At 42.1% G+C, this 15,481-nt stretch overlaps 1 protein-coding gene across 1 annotated transcript; it reads left to right on the top strand.

The window, feature by feature from the left end:
• The first annotated feature begins 1,821 nt into the window (after nucleotides 1–1,821).
• On the top strand, nucleotides 1,822–14,494 carry fam171b (family with sequence similarity 171 member B). Its single transcript, XM_069675648.1, has 8 exons — nucleotides 1,822–2,167; nucleotides 3,853–4,086; nucleotides 6,328–6,420; nucleotides 7,640–7,798; nucleotides 7,983–8,153; nucleotides 8,252–8,365; nucleotides 8,463–8,586; nucleotides 8,921–14,494. Exons 1-8 carry the CDS (start codon nucleotides 1,939–1,941, stop codon nucleotides 10,233–10,235), a joined length of 2,439 nt encoding a protein of 812 aa, XP_069531749.1. The 5' UTR covers nucleotides 1,822–1,938; the 3' UTR covers nucleotides 10,236–14,494.
• The last annotated feature ends 987 nt before the right edge of the window (nucleotides 14,495–15,481 follow it).

Genomic DNA, 15,481 nt, shown 5'->3' on the forward strand with positions numbered 1-15,481 from the left:
AGGACACGGCCCCCCCCCGACCCCACTACTGCGGGGAATTGCACGGCGCTCAGGGTACCTGCTGCGAGTGGGATTCGAAACCAGGCACTTCACCACATGTGCCTCTAAGGGTCCGAATTACTCCACCACGCTACTGACACCCTCCGCACTTGGAAGCTTTCTCGGGGCGCCTTTAACTTTTCACTTTGGATGTTGGACCTTAAAATTCCCTGTGCCATGATAAGGATCGAACCAACAACCTCTGGACTCCCAGACCGTCTCCTATGCCTCTGCACCACAGAGACAGACACTCTGTCAGAGAGTCTCAGGACTTTTCACTTCTTCATTTGAACACCGGCCTTTAAAATTCATTGGGAATGACAAGATTTGACCCTGCGATCTCAGGATGTCAGAGCAGGCTCTTAACCCTCTGAGCCACTGGCCCTGACAGTTTGCATTTGTTTCTCAGAACCTTTCACTTTGTCCTTTGGACACAGACCTTTAAAATTCCCTGTGCCATGATAAGGATTGAACCAACAACCTCTGGACTCCCAGACCGTCTCCTATGCCTCTGCACCATAGAGACAGACACTCTGACAGAGAGTCTCAGGAGTTTTCACTTCTTCATTTGGACACCAGCCGTTAAAACTCACTGGGAAAGGTAAGATTTGAACCTGCGATCTCAGGATGTCAGAGCAGTCCCTTATCTCCCTGAGCCACTGGCCCTGGCAGCTTGAGTGTGTTTCTCAGCGCTTTTCAGTTTGTCCTCTGGACACGGATGATCAAAACTCACTGAACCTTAATGAGGATTGATCTCACAACCTCCGGACTTTAAAAGCAACATATTTGTCCCTACGCTATTGAGACGGCCAAGCATATGGTTTGCTTTATAGATGGACACTGGCCTTAAATATTTTTGCAGATGCAGTATGGTTTGTGTCAATTCCAAAATTTTCTATTAAAAATCATGATTTGCTCTGCTAGTCTGTCTGTTATTTGGGGGCCTAAGAAGATATGTATGTTTGAACACAAGATTGTGTAGTTAAAGCATGCACACTGATATAATTTACACATCAATGAAAGATCAACACAAACATTCAATCTATAAAAAAAACGAATGTAAGTTTGTTTTTCCTTAATTACTTAACAAATAACCACAACATACTCTACGTTTTTCCCTACATGTTTCACTTTGTCTGGCCTAAACTCAAACTGTTTTATTTATGTGTTGCAAAGAGGATCTCCAAATTTCCACAAAGAAGTGGGGATAAAAATAGGTAAGCAGGGACCTCAGATAACCGACAGAGGGCCACGCAGACCCCCTATGATGTAACAGCATCTCCAGTCTGACCAAAGATTTCAAGAGATGAAGACGTCTCACTTTGGCTGTCTTTCTTGGTACAAAAATTGTCATCAACCCAACCTAAACAACCTCAAAAACAAACATGTGTTATTTAATATGTATAGTAAATGCTTCTGTAATTGTTATTTATTAATTATACCTAATTTTGTTAAGTGTAATCCAGCTGTTTTTCCCATTAATATTCAGAAAACATCATGATATCACAGAGAAAAGCAGAAAATTATCAAAAGTCAACAAAGTTAACTTATTATCTAAATTAATTTTCTATCTAGGCGGGATATTTTTAGCATATAAAATCACGAGCTGGATAATAAAATTAACATTTCAGGATAAAAACACGGATTTTTTTTCTCTCTTGCCGAGTGACACATCCTGCTTCAATAAACGATCTTGGGCCACACACGCCCAGCCTCAGCACCAGCTCATCCTTTCTCCACGGGGCTTTTTCCCCCGTATCCGCGCACCAACATTACAAGAAAACCATGAGAGGCACGAGGCCTTCGTGAGCCGGACAAACACTGCTGGACCTCGTTCTCCTGCCCTCGAGCTGGTTCCTCGCGGTCCGGTATGTCTTTGAGCCTGATCCCCCTCTCGCCATGCCCGCCGCTGAACGCCACCTGCCGCCGCCGCTGCTGCTCTTTCTGCCGTCGTTGCTTCTGATTTCCTGCCTGGATGGGGCGGTGGGAGCAGCGGAGGAGGGCGGCGGCCTGTCCTCCTCCTCCTCCGCGCCCGGGGACAATAGCCTCACCGTCGCGGTTGGAGACCAGTCCGGGACCAACCCCACCAGCCCGGGGAGATTTGCGAGCCCCGCCGGTGTAACAGCAGGTAAACACAAACAGAAAGACTCGCTCATGGAGTCAGGCATTGTTGGAGAAAATGGAAATGAGCTGCAACAGAGGAAACAGTGTGAGTCATAAGTGAAGCAGGTAGCTGAGCATGTTAGCCTGTTTGTTTTTGTTAGACTGAAGACGATAGGTGCTTTAATCATTATATAATTAAAATGTATTACATTTCTTATTTACATGTACATTTAAATAAGGTCGCTGTAGTTTAATTAGCTTTTCACAGGGCACATGCTGTATGTATGTTTGTTTTGGTCAAAGCCAATAACTGGTTTTTATCATTTTGTAATGAAGACTTCTCATAACATTGTGTTGTAATACCTGGCTTATGTACATCATAATAACACCCCCTACAGTTTTCTGTTCTCTTTACAGGGCTAATACTTTACATACGTACACAAACACTTTTATAATTGTTAAAGAAATGTCACTTTAAACATGATTGATCAAATGCAAACTATGTATTTTAGTTTTAAAAATGTATATTTTTCTGGGACACGTGCAGATATGAGTCTGACATATTTTAGGATAGATTGCATCTTTTAAAATACTGTGTTCTACCGTCTTAATTGCATATTAAAAGAAATACATATTTAAATGGCAACAATCATTCTGGGTATATTATTTTCTCCCAGAAAAGAAGGAAATATCTTTAATTGTATTTATTATTAATTTTGTATTTTGTTTTATATTTTATATATTATATTTTTATTGTATTTGTTTTTTTAATTGTTACGTTTTATATTAAATTATTTTCTTTTTCTTTTTTATTATTATTATTTTATTATTCAGTATCATTTTTGAGTAAAGTGCATCTTAAAACAAACTGTATACATCTTTGTTCTCTTTAGGTATTTAACCATCCTTAATGTAAAGCTCTTTGTCTCAATGATCGGCTACTTCTATTGATAAGCTATTGAATATGTTTCACAGGCGCTCCGGCCGACTCTATAATAGGATTAGGTCGTATAATGTGCAGGTTTGAGGGATTAGAGGTTTTATCTTTATGGCCTGAGCAGGTGATGTATTAATGTGGAGCGTGGTAATCCTGCACTGCTCTGCTGATACAGTAGCTGAGCCTGGACGCTGGGTTTACACACTGTAATCGTTAAAACAACAAACACTAAAGGCATGCTCGGATGCTTTCTAGGAAGTCCAGATCAGCGGCCATGTTTGCTGTGTCAGTGTCAGATTTAAAGGCCGTGATGAAGGGAGGAAGCGTGCAACTTAGCTGAATAATCTTTTTACAAGTTCTATTCGTTCATGAGTGTTTTAATTGAACATTTTTATTTAAGTGGCAAAAATGCATCCTAGATATAGTTTTTAGTTACAAATATGAAGGAAAAGTTGCTAAAACATGGGGAATTTTCTGCAGAATGCACCTTTAAACATGCATTAGGTGCAGCATTAGATGAAAGGGAGGGAGGAAAACGTGCAACATGGCAGTTGGTTTTGATGTATTTTTCATTCTGCCAGCGATTTGCGCCGTGCCTGCCTCATCACTTTTTCATGGTGAGAGAAAGCTTAGTGAGGACTGCTGAGAGGAAGGCTGCTGTGCATGCAGATGGAGCACATGCAGAGACGCATGTTATACCACACATTAATACACTGACTCCCATACAGGGCATTGAGGAAATTGAAGATAAATACTAATATTTGTTTTCCCAGAGTCCCCGTTTGCTCTGAAGGTCCTGGTGAGGGACATGGTGACCCGTCAGCCGCTGTCAGGTGCTTCAGTGGATGTTTACATAAATCATACCCTGAAGAGCTCAGCACGAACGGGGGACGGAGGCGACGTCCTGCTCTGGGTGGAGTATAGCCCCGGCCTCAGTCTGACTCTGCTGGGGAACATGGAGGGATACGTGCCCAGCCCGCTGCCCTGGAGCACCGCAAAGAGACCCAGTGAGTTACGTTCACAACAACTTTCAAAGCTTTAAGGCAAACAATCGTCTTTCTCTGAGCTTCTATTGACACTTCATGTGTTCAGTTATACTTTATGTACCTGTGATTCAAAAGCATGTCTTCTCTCACATGAGGACAAAAGTCATAATGCAAATTTGGCATTTTTTGGTAATTAAAAAGAATTTTCATGTCAAAAACAGGACCATTTTAGAAAGCTACTCTATGCCCGTTTTTAGTTTAAGACCTGTTATAGAGTTGTTCCAATACCAATAACAATATTCAAATCCTTTGATACAGCCTAGAAAGAGGGCTCAAATTTAGGGATCAGAATCAATTTGGGGAAGCAAAAAAATGTTGTCGGAACATCTCTATTTACGTCCAAAAAATCCCCTCAAATTATGTCTTAGTTTCATGTTAACTGTCTTGGTTTAGCTTGAGATAAGAAGCTTAAAAGGAGCAGTTCTCCCCTGGAAAAATCCGCTGTCAGTCAAGAAGCAATAATATTGGAAATTGGCGCCATAGCTGTGGAGAAAGTTGTACAAACAGCTTGTGGTTTCGCCCATTCTACATCACTACAACACCCAGCGTGCATTGTGCCCCTCCCTCTGAAAGGAACGGCCCAGCAAGAGACACTGGAGTGAAATACAACCGTTTCGCTACAGGCGACGGCTCAGAGCGGGACAGAATCTGAAACACGACGAGAATATACCGGTGGATCGTCTAACAAATCTTCAGGTCTGCAGTCTGCATTTCAAACCTGACGATTTTGAACGAGACATGACATCGGAGGCGGGCGTCCTCGATTGAGGAAGTGTAGTTTATCGAGCTCCCTGGCCTCCGCCAGATGACGCGTTTTACATACTCAGGAGGAGGTTTTCCAGGGCCCATTGGAGAAGCGGATAGCGTCCTCCAAAGGCACAGAGCCAACTTCAATTTTTTTTCCTACCATAATGGCATCAGCTCCCCATAATAGCATGATAGGACTGAGGTTGAAAATCAGCGAACTGGCCCTTTAATGTCTAATACCTAGAAGAAGGTGATGCATAGACTGTAGGACTCCACAGATGCATTACAACTGCGTTTACGTAACGATTTCATTTGTAAAACATACATTATTTAATGTTAGCCTTCACTTTCCTTGTTAAGGCAAATTTTAATTTGTAATAATGTTTGTTGTCAAAGGTTTTTTTTAATTTAGTTTTAGTCTTGTTTTTATTAGGATAAAAACAGGAAACAATGCCATCAAATACAAGATTTAAAATTGCAGGGAGATGACAGAAGCCTGTGTGGTTGTTAACATCCTCTCTGCTGGATGTTAACCTGACTAGCTCCAGGGTCCAGCCTGACCCTGACCTCCCCTTTAAGGGCAGGTAAAGAGGGATCGATCGCAGCATAAAGACAAACACAAAGACATTTAGCTTACTCAGAGAAAATTAAATTAAAAAGGTCGTGCCATACTCAATGATTCTTTTCTCTTACTATGTTAGCTGTGTAAACACAAAGTGAAAATGATGATGTGCGATGTTTGAAACGGACGATTAAAAAAGGAAAAATAAAGGATGCTAAACCGTGTTCACTTCACACACCTGCATTATTTATAGTCATTACAGATTAATGAAGTGTCTGCCACAACATACAACTTGATGAAGCACTTTATGTTCCCAGCGTTCAGTAACTAAGCACCCGTGTTATTGATCGTCTCTGCAGCTGCATGTAGAGAAACATATCCCTGCCTCAGCAAACTGTCTTTGTCCTCCACAGAGTCATATGCAGAGGGGGGTGGGGGCTCTTCAGCCACGGCGATCTCATGTTCAAAAAAAAAAAAAAGGGTCTCACTCTATTGTGTGCTCCCACTTCCTCTCTGTGGTCTGAATGAGAAGCAGGGAGGTGGTGCTTTAAAGCAGAGATGGAGCAGGTGTTGTGAGGGATAAAATCAGAGAGAGTCATCTGTCGGGACCTGCTTCGGCTCAGCAGCACAAAAGGGAGGCGCCTCTTAATGCAGAGCAGACAGCTGAACCCTAAAAACAGGGTTGAAGTAGTGATGCCACCTGCTGGTAGTAACACAGAACTACAATCCCACGAAGCATCTTTCTGCATGAAAGAATCTTGACCTTTCAGCTCACTTATTGTGTATTATTTCATCTTAAATTAACCAACAAATTGTGGAAAATATATTTTAAGTTGGATATTAAGTATTAAGAGTTTGTGTTATTCCTGACCTTTGTTTTTGTCTTTGTGCAGTTTTCTCTGCCGTGACGCTGCTGCTGCTCCCTCACAGTCAGGGGAACATCTGGCTGTTTGAAGACTCAGTAATCATCACCGGGAAGTTACCTGGTAAGTTAACATCTTTTAGTTCGCCTTCATCTCAATGAGGAAACCAGATCACACTCTAAATTGCATCGTTTTTAGGTTACATTTTACGTAACAGGGGAAAGTTACATGCCAAAACAATCTCCTTTTTCCAATGTATTGTATTTTGAAGGAGTTACTATCTGTCCATGCATCTATAGAAACATTAATTTCCTCATTCTAGACTGTTAGCACTGAAATACATAATGTTTTGAGGACTAAAAATGCAGTTTAAAAACTTATTATTAGTATTTTAATGTAAATTGTTCCAAAATTTTAAAGGGCCAGTTCGCTGATTTTCAACCTCAGTCCTATCATGCTATTATGGGGAGCTGATGCCATTATGGTAGGAAAAAAATGCAATTTGGCTCTGTGCCTTTGGAGGACGCTATCCGCTTCTCAAATGGGCCCTGGAAAACCTCCTCCAGAGTATGTAAAACGCGTCATCTGGCGGAGGCCAGGGAGCTCGCTAAACTACACTTCCTCATTCTATGAGGCCCGCCTCCGATGTCATGTCTCGTTCAAAATTGTCATGTTTGAATGTCTACTGCAGACCTGAAGATTTTTTAGACGATCCACCGGTATATTCTTGTCGTATTTCGGATTCTGCACCGCTCTGAGCCGTTGCCTGCAGCAAAATGGTCGTATTTCACTCCAGCATCTCTCCCTGGGTTGTTCCTTTTAGAGGGAGGTGCGCAATGCACCCTGGGTGTTGTAGGAATGTAGAATGGGCAAAACCACGAGTTGTTTGTACAACTTTCTCAGCAGCTATGCCGCCAATTTCCAATATTATTGCTTCGATCGATTACAGAGAACACCAGCTTTGACTGACAGTGGCGTTTGAGGCACAATGTCCACTTGAGGACGTTGATTTAACATTATTCCTGAGTCACTTGGTGCATCTCTTCTTCCCTCAGTCATTTTGAATTTAGAAGTAATTTTCCAAAATGAAAAAGGCATAGAAAATGTATTACTAAATGGAATTATAGACAACATTTTGCACGTCCGGTACCTGGTGGTTGGGACCACATATATGTAACAAAACATTATCAAACATCTGTCCACTCCAGTGCATACCATGCATGAAAGAGTTAAGAATCTCTGCTGTAAAATGAGTCCCACTCTTATGTATCTTTTCTGCCAGATGTAAGCACATTATATTTAAAACACATGTTATATGCATCTATCTCTCTTGTTTTTACAGACAGCTCATCCCAACCGAAGGTGAAGTTCCCAAAGAACCTCCTCACAGTGTCTGATAAGAGCAACATTTCCTCACTGACGGCGTACCTGACTGTACCACAGCACCACCTGGCTAAAGACTGCACTAACTGCACTCCAGGCATCATCATCAGCAAATCAGGTGAGCGTTAAATACTGCCTCATGAATGTTTAACGCGGTTTACACTTAGTCTGGAGTGTTGGTTTGGTCATAAAGGCAACAGAAATGTCTCAAAAAACAATGAATGGGAAGGAAATTAAAGCCAAAGGTTGTTATTTTAACTACATTCTTACTATATTACTCGTCCTGCTCCTTGTGCATGCAGTGTTCAGGAGCATCGAGCTGAAGGCGGTGGCAGCCATCAACGTCCTGCTGTACTCCGCTGGAGAGGAGCTCCAGGTCAGAGGGCCGATTCAGATCAGCCTGCCCCTGGGTCACAACACACACCTCAGGGCTGCTGATACAGTGCCGGCCTGGGCCTTCAACCTAAAGTCAGGTGAGAAGTCACTGAATTATATTACAAAGAAAGGCTCAATAAAGATTAATACAGAGTTAGAGAGACTTGAAGTCAGCTAATGTTCATGCTGTTTGAAGGCGCCTGGGAGAATCAGGGTCTGGGAATCGTGAAAACATACGGCAATGAGCTGGTTTGGACCTACACCGCGTCCCACCTGGGCCACTGGATCGCTGCGCCCCTCCCCTCAAATGGTACAAAACTCATCTACCTTTTTTAAGATTGGTCTTGTGTCACTTGCATTACTTAACGCTCAATCCATAAATGTCAAACTATTATTTGACCTTTTAGATTACCTGGGACATGGAAGCTCTCTGGAATTCTTATCGCACCACACCTACCTGTTGGTGGGAATACTGGCAGGAACGCTGGCTGTGGTGACTGGATTTCTGTCCTTGCTGCTGTGTCACTGCGGGTAAGAAGTCTGCTCAGAGATATCAGTCAGGTTCAATTTACAGCATTTAAAACACTTTATTTATCATCTAAATTACTTATTTTTCCATTTATATAGAATTTATTAGGATGCATAACAGTTAGGTAAAAGCAGCCTGAGATAAAAATGGCAACGTGGCCTTTTAGCTAGCTCTTAAAGGGCAGTTAAGTCCAAATATTCGCTACAAACGGAGTTGAAACTTCAAAACACAAACTTTTCCTGCAAAGTTAGAAAATACTTTTGTCTCATGGCCCTGAATGCAACCCCTTCGAGACTGCAGTCCATCCTAATGAAATTCTGTGTCTTCCTCATACAGAAGTTCCCATCGGGAGCCCAGGAGGAGGAGAGCACGCTTCTCCAAACTCACCGTGGTGAAAAAAGACCAGACCACCTCCACCCACATGGAAGAAGGTTTGCTCTTCCGTTCTGGCGATAACAGCCTCGCCTCCTGCAGCGTCCAGTGTGAACCCTCGTCCACGCCGAGGCACAAGGCCAACTACAACATCTACGTGGAGGATCCAGGGAGTCGCCCGGCCGCCCCTTTCTACGAGAACATCGCTCTGGATCGGATCAAAGGTTCCCAGCAGTCATCTCACTACATCAACAATGAAGAGGTGGCTCGGATTCGGGAGAAGGCAGAGCAGAACCGGGTCAACATGAACTCTGACAACTTCTTTCAAGACAAGCTGGTTCATCTCTACAACCAGCCGGTGGCTATTATTCAAGCGCCAGAGCTTTTCGGTAATCAGGAGCAGCCACTGTCGGGATGCAAGTCTGCTACTTTCCCCCGCAATGGAATGGAGTACGATGCCGAGCCTGCAAGTAAAGACAGCTACACCCAGACGCTACCAAAAGTCCCTCACCACCACTCCCAAGGTGGAAGCAGCCCACAGCAGAACAGCCAAGATGAGCCGCAGCCTCTGGAGACGCCTCCTCAAGGCCAAGGCCCGAACAGCGTGTGGGGGCGCTACAGTAACCTCCTGGAATCCTCCGTCTCTGTGCCTGGGACTCTTAACGAGGCAGCTGGTATGGAGGGCTTCAGCAGCGGGCATGGTGTACCCAGCGAGCTGCAGGGGATTTCAGAGCGCACCTTGCTGGAGCTGACCCGGGGCAAGCCTCTGTCGTCTCACCCCAGGGCCTGGTTCGTCTCCTTAGATGGGAAGCCGGCTGCACAAGTTCGCCACTCCATTATCGAGCTGCAGAGCCGCCACCGTCCACCGAGCAGCAATGACACCAGCCTGGACTCAGGCGTGGACATGAACGAGCCACAGCAGAGTATCCGCGAGACAGAGCGGGACCGGCCTTCGATCAGAGCGTCATCCCTGCCGTACCACAGCCGAGGGGGGCGTTACGTTGAAGAGCAGGACCTGAGCAGTAGTGAGAGTGGCACAACAGCCACCTGCACGCCAGAGGATCCCTACCTGAGGAACATTTTAGACGGGAGCAGCGGGGCTATTCCCAACATTCCCGAAGAGCGCGACGGGATGGATACATCAAGTGCTCAGGAGGACAGCGAGTCGAGAGGAACGCCTCCTCCACGGCGCCTCAGGAAGGTGAGGGAGAAGGGGAAGACGGAAAAGAGGAGTGCCAAGCATGTCCGCGAGGGGCGACCTCTGACCAAGCGAAGTTAGTTTGAGCATGGTTCATTTAAAACACCAAGACAAGAATTCCTGCATTAGTGCTTAATTTAAATGTCCCATTACCCATTGAACCCAGATTCACCACGTTCACACAGCAGCTATTTTCCTCTGGCATCACGATCAGGGTGGGAGGCTCAATATCATACTGCTTTGCCCAGGTTGTAGGTCGATTAAATGAAGTAAATATGACCAATTAATTGCATTCTGATGCTTCACTGTTGTTAGACAGCTGAAAAGAGTGCAAAGTGAAAATTTCACAATAGCATTCAACCACCTTCTAGCTAAAATCATTGTGACAGTATGCCTTCACTATCTTATTGTTAGACACTATCAGAGGGTAATGTTAGCATCCAGCCAATTCCCATACTGGCAAGGACGTAGCTAAATGCTAACATTTTGCTTGCAGTAACTAGGTGGATTGATATATTGATTACCTTTTGATAGTATTATAGTAATTTATAAGAAGGGCATAAACAGACAACAGCTAACGTTAGCACTAAACCACTTCTTTGCTAATGCTACATTAAGCAAAAGTATGGCTTTCTTAACATACTCTAAAACAATAAAAAGGTTACGTTGGAATTCACCCACTTCCTAGCTATTGGCAAGGAAGTAGTTAAATGCTAACATTTGCTGTTGCCTAATGGTAGCTTCTTGGGTTACCAAATTGGGCTATAAGTTCAAATAACATTTTCTAATTCATTAACAACAGTCAGACAACAGCTAACGATAGCGTTCAACCACCTCCTAGCTAATGTTGTGAAATTATGCCTTTACTATGTTATTGTAAAACACTATCAGAGGGTAATGTTAGCATTCCCACATAAGAGTAATATTGGCTAGGATGTAGCTGAATGCTTACATTTAGCTTGTACAAAGGAATGATTAATTGATTACCTTACGAACGGCATAAGCAACAATAGCCAACATTAGCATTAAACCACTTCTTTGCTAATGCTACAATTAGCAAAAGGATGCCTTTATCGTAGTGTAAAACGCAATCAAAAAGGTAATGTTGGAATTCACCAACTTCCTAGCTTAGGGCAATATTGGCAAGGAAGTAGCTAAATGCTAATGGTAATGGTAGCTACCGTGATTGGGTTAGCACATGTTATTTTAACTTGAAATATAGCCCAGTGTGTCTCAGGATTTTCAATATCTATTTATTTTAAGTTTCTCACTAATCAGGAAATGGTTTCTTCCCCCTTCGACATGATGTCGGAGAAAAATGGCCACCATGTGAATATGGTGAATTGAGCTATCTTCTTCACATTGTGTCATCAGTGCCGAGTGATCCAATTTACCACTTGTTCTCCCACAGGCATCGTTGTTGTTAAGTTATGTGATTGTACAACTTTGCCAAAGAATGCTAAGCTAGCTCAAAAATAACGCAGGATGTATGTCACGTTTCAAGCTTCATGTAGCTGCTGTTAGACGAGTTTGTGCACCATGTTTTCTCCTGAATCTGAAGACCACCAGCGAGATTCTTCACAGCAAAACGTCCGTGTGAACACGATTTCCCACAATCCCCCAGTACTGGCATTAAAGAGGGTGCCTTCTTACTGCCTGTAATCATTCAAGATGAGTAAAGAAAGGTGCAGAATTTGACGATATTTAGTATAATCCGGTGAGATTGCAGGATGGACACAGGTACAGGTCTTTGTGTAGTGCACTTATCCTCACCAAAAATGCCTGCTGTAAATTAGATAAAATTAAGAAGCTTTCCCGACATCTTGTTTTCATCATGCTGCCTCATTTTACTTAAAAAGACTCTGGGGTTCATTATTGGAAGCAGCTTGGTCACAAGAAACACTCATGACACGAAATACTGAATAACACTGATGTACATTGTAAAGCAAAGCTGCCATTTTGAAGTGTCACACCTTATACTGAAGGTTTTACGCCTCCAGTTATTTAAGAATGCATGAAAATGAATGTTTCTTTGAGTGTATGAAAAACGCTTTACTGTAGAGCTAACTTAACGCCATAGTAGCTGTTAGATTACTTGTTGACTGAATGATATATTTCATTGTCTTGATCGGAGAGACTCACTGTTGTGCTGCCAACTAATTACAGTCAGGAACTATTGCAACAATAATAACCCAGGACTTTCACATTATGATTATGGTATTATAATGTACAATACCCCAAATTCCTGTTAAATACTTGAGTTATAAGTTCATAAGCGTGACTGGAAAGTGTTAGACAATTTGTACTTTGAAGTAAAGACGGTCCAAACCTTCTGATAGCCCCCTTAGTTATACTTGATTATATTTATTGTTGCTGCTGCCTTCTCTTTATTAAACCATTTAATTATTTTCTTTGTAATTGGGTGCCTTGGAGTTTTGATTTTAAAACCTGTAATCCCCGACCATTTAATACTTTTGAAACCGATTAGCTTATTAATTACGAGCCATTATGTTGTTTTGTATCGAGATATAAAGGTAACTGAAGAAAGACATTTTAAACTTATATAAAGTGTCAAAATTACGGTGCTGAACACCTGGATGGAAATGTTGATTGTCGATCGTCACTTTGATCCAGACTTAAAAAACACACAACTATTTGATGGACTGCTTTAAAATGTTGTTCAAGGTCCCCAGAGGATAATTTCTGTGACTTGTTTCAACCATTGGATGGATTGCCTTGACATGTGGCGCAGACACTCATGCCTTTGTTACAAATAATTGTATTCTTTTCATCCACCGCCATCACCAGGATGAAATTTCATTCACATCAGCCTTAGCTGTAGTTAGCATTTAGTGCTAATTAGCAAGTGTGAGCATGCTAACATGTTCGACTAAGATTGTGAACAATGTAAACATTATACGTGGTTAACATCACGGTGCTAGCATAGTTATTGTGAGTGTGTTAGCATGCTAACATTTTGAACTAGGATTGTTGACAATGTAAACAGTAAACCTGGTTAACATCACAGTGCTAGCATAGCCATTGTGAGTATTTTAGCATGTATACATGTTGGACTTAAGTGATTGACAATGTAAACTGCACGCTAGCATACTCACAATGGCTATGCTAGCACTGTGATGTTACGCAGGTATACTAACATGTTGATGGTTGACAAGGTAAACAGTAAACCTGCTTAACATCACTGTGCTAGCATTGACATTGTGAGTATGCTAGCATGCTAACATGTTGAACTAAGATGGTTGACAATGTAAGCAGTACATATGCTTAACACCACAGGGACATTGCTAGCATAGCCATTGTGAGTATGTTAGCATGCTTACACTAGCATTAAGCAAGAACAGACTAGTAGAAACGCTACTGGGGCTTCAGGCTCTTGTTTGGGTTGATTCAACAAGCATGTACATACAAATATTTTCCTTACATAAACATTTAAAAACAGCTACGTCACATGAATGCCTGTTGTTCATATCCATCTGCTAACTGACATGGCAGCTTTTGTCTTGAGTCAAACAAAGCACACCCCACTTTAATATGAGCCCTTTTCTAACACAGCGATCCCAGACACCTACTGAGTTTTAAATGTGTATATACCACCATGACAACAGCAACAATACTGGTATCATTGGCCATCCATGATAAAGTTAAGCAATATTAAAATAAATTTTACATTTAAAATCGAGCTTTGCAGCAACAATTTTGCCATATTAAGTCTTCCGTCATGGTACTACTTGTAAAATGTCTCACTTTGTATGTTTAAGGAGGATCAGTTCTGTAGCTACATTCATTGTTTTTATTGTCTGTAAATAGTAAAGCAACAATTTATGTATTCTGTGGCTGTGATTTAATTGATTTTGTGCTGTTTTTCTTCCATCTAAAAGGTTAAAGAGGTTCATCAGTGTGTTTGAGGTTGAATGACGTCAGATGAAATGTTACGTATATGATGTTTTTAAGGTTAGAGAGAGCGAGTGTCTGTTCAAGGGAGTGTTCAACAAGCCTGAGCTCTGTAGTTTTAAATGTAGCAACAATTTTAGCACTTAATCATTCAGCTTGGTGTATCCCAGCTTACACAGCAACAGTTTGTGCCGACAACTCTTGAAATCAAACCTACTGCCACTCCCGTTTTAAAGTGATATCGCTGAATGTATTTGTATTGATTTTAATGTGTTTTATAGTGTTGCTCCTTTTGTGTCTAGCCATTGAACTTCATGGGCTTTTGTTTCTTTCAAAACGGGCACCCCTTGTGTTTACCTCTGTAACTATAGTAGTGTTATTAGTCCTGCCTTTTTGTGCACTGAATTAATAAACTTACTTGATACCAATTATTGTTCTGAAGCTTATTTTCAATACGTTTTAAGACTTTAAAAGTAGAGATGTTTGGACACCTTTTTACTTCCTGATTACAGTTCCTGAATCACACTGTTGTCAGCCATCGTTGCATGATAAGTTACCTCAAGTCTTTGCCACTCTCTTGCTGTGAAGGCTACAATTTAGGAGAAAAAGAGAAGTATAGAAATATGTTTTGAAATACAACACTATTGAATTAGTGAACAAACTGGAGTAGTTGCCAATACCCAATCTTGGAACCCATCGGCTCTAGTCTGATGACAGTATAGCCTCTGGGGACAAATTTCAGCATGTCGGGCATGTCTGGTTTAGCCAGCGGTTAGCGATAAACCCACTTCCTTTTCCGTGCGTTGCATTCGTGTCATTTCAGAAGAAGGTAAATCATTGTCAAATGACTGCTGATGGGAGCCGGGATGTCATTATGGCGGATTATGTTCTGCCTGCTGTTTCTCTCCATACGTTGTTTTTCCTGTATACGCCACAGCCTGCCGACACGTGATTGGTCAGTATTACTCAGACTACACGCGTACAACATACGGTTGTATGAAGAGACCGTCAGCCAGGAAAATCAATAGTTACAACCGGAGCCAACCGTGGACGTCACACATGCAACACTGTCTGGATATCTGGGAAGCGTGCTCCCGCAATTACTGTTTATCACCATAGGTGACACCAAAGAGAACGAAACTGATATCTTCGAGATTACAACTTTAGATACTGTATTGGTCCTAATATAACACATTTTTTCCCCCTTGACATACATCTGAAAAAGCAGAGTTGTCTTATATTTGGGGTTTACACTTTTAAATGCCAATATACGTTCACAACAGTAGATGACGCCACTCAACTGTAAAGCAAGTGTACCCCTCATGACTGAGGCAAGCCATTACTCACAACTAATCTCCATTTACAGGAACCTGGCTTGTAGGGATGGCAAGTGTTCTAGTTTCCGTTTGTAGTAC

The sequence above is a fragment of the Semicossyphus pulcher genome, unplaced genomic scaffold (genome assembly GCF_022749685.1).
Source record: "Semicossyphus pulcher isolate SPU_LCO1_2020_fin unplaced genomic scaffold, fSemPul1.0.p SCAF_24, whole genome shotgun sequence".
NCBI lineage: Eukaryota > Metazoa > Chordata > Actinopteri > Labriformes > Labridae > Semicossyphus > Semicossyphus pulcher.

Excerpts from the sequence above, each read along its gene's own strand:
- fam171b (XM_069675648.1), top strand. The coding sequence starts at position 1,939 with ATGCCCGCCGCTGAACGCCACCTGCCGCCGCCGCTGCTGCTCTTTCTG. Across the intron at positions 7,799-7,982 it reads CATCATCATCAGCAAATCAG|TGTTCAGGAGCATCGAGCTG; the intron begins GTGAGCGTTAAA and ends TTGTGCATGCAG. Across the intron at positions 8,587-8,920 it reads TTGCTGCTGTGTCACTGCGG|AAGTTCCCATCGGGAGCCCA; the intron begins GTAAGAAGTCTG and ends TTCCTCATACAG.